Genomic DNA, 3,661 nt, shown 5'->3' with positions numbered 1-3,661 from the left:
CGGGGCCGATCGTGGGCGGGGAGCTCTCTGTGAATCGAGAAGGGAGGCTGCTGCTAATTTTTTTTTTTTCTTGAAAAGCCAGATGTGAGATCGGAGTGCATAAGACTAGAAATTCTGGGAAAACTCTCAAAGATTCGTTGCGTATTCCACGTCTTGCTTTCTAAAGCGGAGCGTAGGCAGCCAACAACGGCAACAAAAGAGTCGCCACCGATCTACGCAGATTGCAGTTTTTACAGTCGTGATGTTGTAGTGATGGTATTTATAGCATTTTTTCTGCCTGCCAATTGAGGAATTTCTTACAAAGAACAGGATTTTTCTTTTTTGTAAGAAAGCTTGAGGGGACTTAGAGTAACATTTTAGATGCTGATAGTTTTAGATACTGATATTTTTTGATTGGGGGGATCTAGAAAAGCTGTTCTGAATCGTACTCTTCTTTATTATTATTTTTATTTTTCCTTAATAACGCCTAAGGCGGAAAGAAGTAGTACAGTGTTTTTCTCTAACCTAAAATTTGCTTGTGTATTTTGCAGGATTCGTATAGAAAGCAGGTTGTTATTGATGGAGAGACGTGCTTGTTAGACATTCTGGACACTGCGGGACAGGAAGAGTATAGTGCTATGCGTGACCAGTACATGAGAACTGGGGAAGGATTCCTCTGTGTTTTTGCCATTAACAACAGTAAATCGTTTGCTGATATTAACCTTTACAGGTATGATCTGGGTCTTTACTACAGGGAGGGAAGACTGGAAAGGGCATCAGACCCATTTTCTATTAGACCCAGTGAAGACTAAATAATAGAAAAATATTAAATCTCCCACTTCTTTCAGAAAGCTTTTCAAGCTTATCTGCGTTCTGTGTCTATATGTTATTAGTCATTTGAGAGTGAGACAGTTATCTGGGTTGTTGTGTTAATCAAATGGTATTGAGAGCATATAGAACATGATCTCTAAGAAAATGGGTAAGAAGGCAAACACATCAGAGTGGAGTTGTACATAGACTAGACGACAGAGTGTACGAAGTTATTAGACATACTGCTGTAGGTTAGAATCCCTGAGATCCTGTCCAGCTTTACTATACGTTTTTGTAGCACAAGGTTGTTTGAATACTAAACTGAAACAACTTTTATATTTAGAAAATAGCTCCTAACTTTTTTTTGTTTGTCTTTTTAAAGAGAACAGATCAAGAGAGTGAAAGATTCAGATGATGTGCCAATGGTGCTAGTTGGGAATAAGTGTGATTTGCCCACAAGAACAGTAGACACAAAACAGGCTCAAGAATTAGCAAAAAGCTATGGAATCCCCTTCATAGAGACATCTGCAAAAACAAGACAGGTAAGATGCTTCCATTCTTGGTCTGACTTCTTCCTGTCTGCTAAATGCAGAATGGTCTAATATTTTCCCATGCACTTTTTTTCTTATCTTCAGGAGTAAGCATTTTTTAATCCATTTGCAATTTTTAGCTTTTGATTTCCCCACTCACTCTTAGCTTGAGAGAGTTCTGTTTTTATCATGGGGCTAGGTCAGTACACAAATCACTTCAGACTTGTACTGATTTTCTTTCAAGTGGGTTGTGTTCGTAAGAAGAGGAGAGCTTCATCTGCTCTTCCTGAGAAGTGGTCAGGCTGCACGGTCAGTCGTCCCAGACCTGTTCGGTTTTCTTGGCTTCTTAATGAAGGCCAATTATAAGACTGTGTTTACAGAAAGAATTCCCTAGACTGGGCTAATAGACTTCTTCAGAGTTGCATTGAGTATGTGGCTCTGTCCAGTCAGCCTGTGTTCTACCTACATCAGTGTGGAATGAAGCAGAAAAGGCACATTATTAAGCAGCAGCCAGAAAATTCTAAGAATTCTAAAACAGTGGTGACTAGTCAAGAAGCAGCTTGTTTCCTGCATGGGACCTCTCTACAGTTACAATTTGTCTTGTTTCTTTTAATGGCTGTTAGCCTGGATGTTTGCCTCAGAGGAAGAGTTAAGAGTGTAAGTGGAGAGTTTTGGACATAAGTGCTAGTTTCTTCCTCTTATGAACTATGGGATAAGTTGGCTACTATTCTTCATGTAGAAGTATGTCTTTCAAATATGTTAAGGGATCCTGTGATGGAAAGAACAGTGATCTCAAAAGCTTCAGGAAAGAAAATGCTTTATCTGGATCGTTTACATTCAGGGTGTGGAAGATGCTTTTTACACACTGGTGAGAGAGATCCGGCAGTACCGGATGAAAAAACTTAACAGCAATGAAGATGGGAATCAAGGCTGTATGGGATTGTCTTGCATTGTGATGTGATAAGGTGAGCTGTAATTTAAGTTTTTCATTGGTTTCTTGTCTGTATGTCTTTCAGTTGTAGATAAGCATGGCTTAGAAATATTAGCTGCTATAGGTGGGTTATTTCCCTATTATACAACCCATTGATACCCAAAGATTTAGATCCTACTATTAATTACTTCTCCAAAATTTTTTTTTCCTTCTAAGTAGATAGCAAAGCTTAAGAAAAGGAAATTTTATTCACAGCAACCTTTTGGCTGTAGCTTGTGGATTTCCACTAAATTGATAATTGTGTGATTTTCCTATATCATTCTTGTCTATCTCCTTCCTTTGGGAAATCATTTTGACTCTTTGGAGAATGTGTAATTTCTGTCTTGTACACAAGAAACGCCTGAACTAGAAAGAAGAGTGTGCACAATTCTGCAGTCGCCATTTGCTGATGATTGATTGACTTCTGCGCAGCTTATCTTGAGCTGTGTTCCTCTGGAATATGCACTGTTTGAAGATTAACCAAATAAAATAATGCGAGTAATGAAATTTATGGGTTCCCCCACTGAGTGAAATTCTTTTCAACAGTTACCTAAAAGATGTTGCTCATCACTGTAAAAACAGGTAGACCAGTTCAGGACTTGTACTACACTGTTGCACTGCACATCCATCACAAAGTTGGACAGCAGCTAATTAGAGATGCCTTTCTGTTCCAGATGCCAAGAATACGTGGTTCAGATGTAGCTGCTGGACGAGTCGCGATGCTACTGTATTGCATCTCATGCTGATGTCCTGCAGTATTTTGGTGCCAGTGACCAGAATCTTCGTACCAGTTAATTAGCACAAGGTCCTTTTCTGTGCTCCATCTGAAGAGAACATCTATGGCATCTACCTCCTTGCTCAGCTAATGGAGCAGTCACATCTCTTGATGTACTGGGATTCTTTTCTCACTGTGTTATCTGGGTTTGTTCAAGAAGAAAACCAGTCACAAGAAAAGTGAACTATAGAGACTAAATGCTGTGAAAAAGATGACACTTTACCTCTAGAGTAAAAACTAGAAGTGATGTTTGTCCCCTTTCTATTGGATTCTGATTTGCAGTGCTGTCAGAGGAGTGGCATTAATCATTGCTTGGCAGGTAATGTCAGAAATGGTTTTGCCATCATGAATGCTCCTGTCACGTGTCAGATTGGTATCTGCTCTCTGTGCACCCGTACAGCACATTTGCAACATCTCCTTTGTGCCAGGAGTACCACTTAACTGATCCTTCATTTTCTGTAATAAAAAGGAGGTATCTTTCCTAACTTAAGTGCCTGTTTGCTAAGAAGATTTGAAGTTGTCCCCTGTTCCCTTGGGTTGAGGAAAACCCCAAGGACTGAAATTCTGGAATAAGAGCTCATTGTATTAAGCAGGCAA

General features: G+C 39.6%; 1 protein-coding gene across 1 annotated transcript; it reads left to right on the top strand.

Moving 5' to 3' along the window:
* Positions 1–527: 527 nt before the first annotated feature.
* Positions 528–3,458, top strand: NRAS (neuroblastoma RAS viral (v-ras) oncogene homolog; the record flags this gene model as incomplete). The annotated part of the gene is made up of 4 exons (XM_009580387.1): positions 528–709; positions 1,172–1,331; positions 2,161–2,284; positions 2,964–3,458. Coding segments are annotated over 3 exons (462 nt in total), but the record flags the coding sequence as incomplete, so codon positions are not given.
* Positions 3,459–3,661: the final 203 nt, after the last annotated feature.

The sequence above is a fragment of the Fulmarus glacialis genome, unplaced genomic scaffold, assembly GCF_000690835.1.
Source record: "Fulmarus glacialis isolate BGI_N327 unplaced genomic scaffold, ASM69083v1 scaffold39676, whole genome shotgun sequence".
Lineage (NCBI taxonomy): Eukaryota > Metazoa > Chordata > Aves > Procellariiformes > Procellariidae > Fulmarus > Fulmarus glacialis.
Note: the sequence above shows the minus strand (reverse complement) of the source record. Positions and strands in the feature narration are given on the sequence as shown.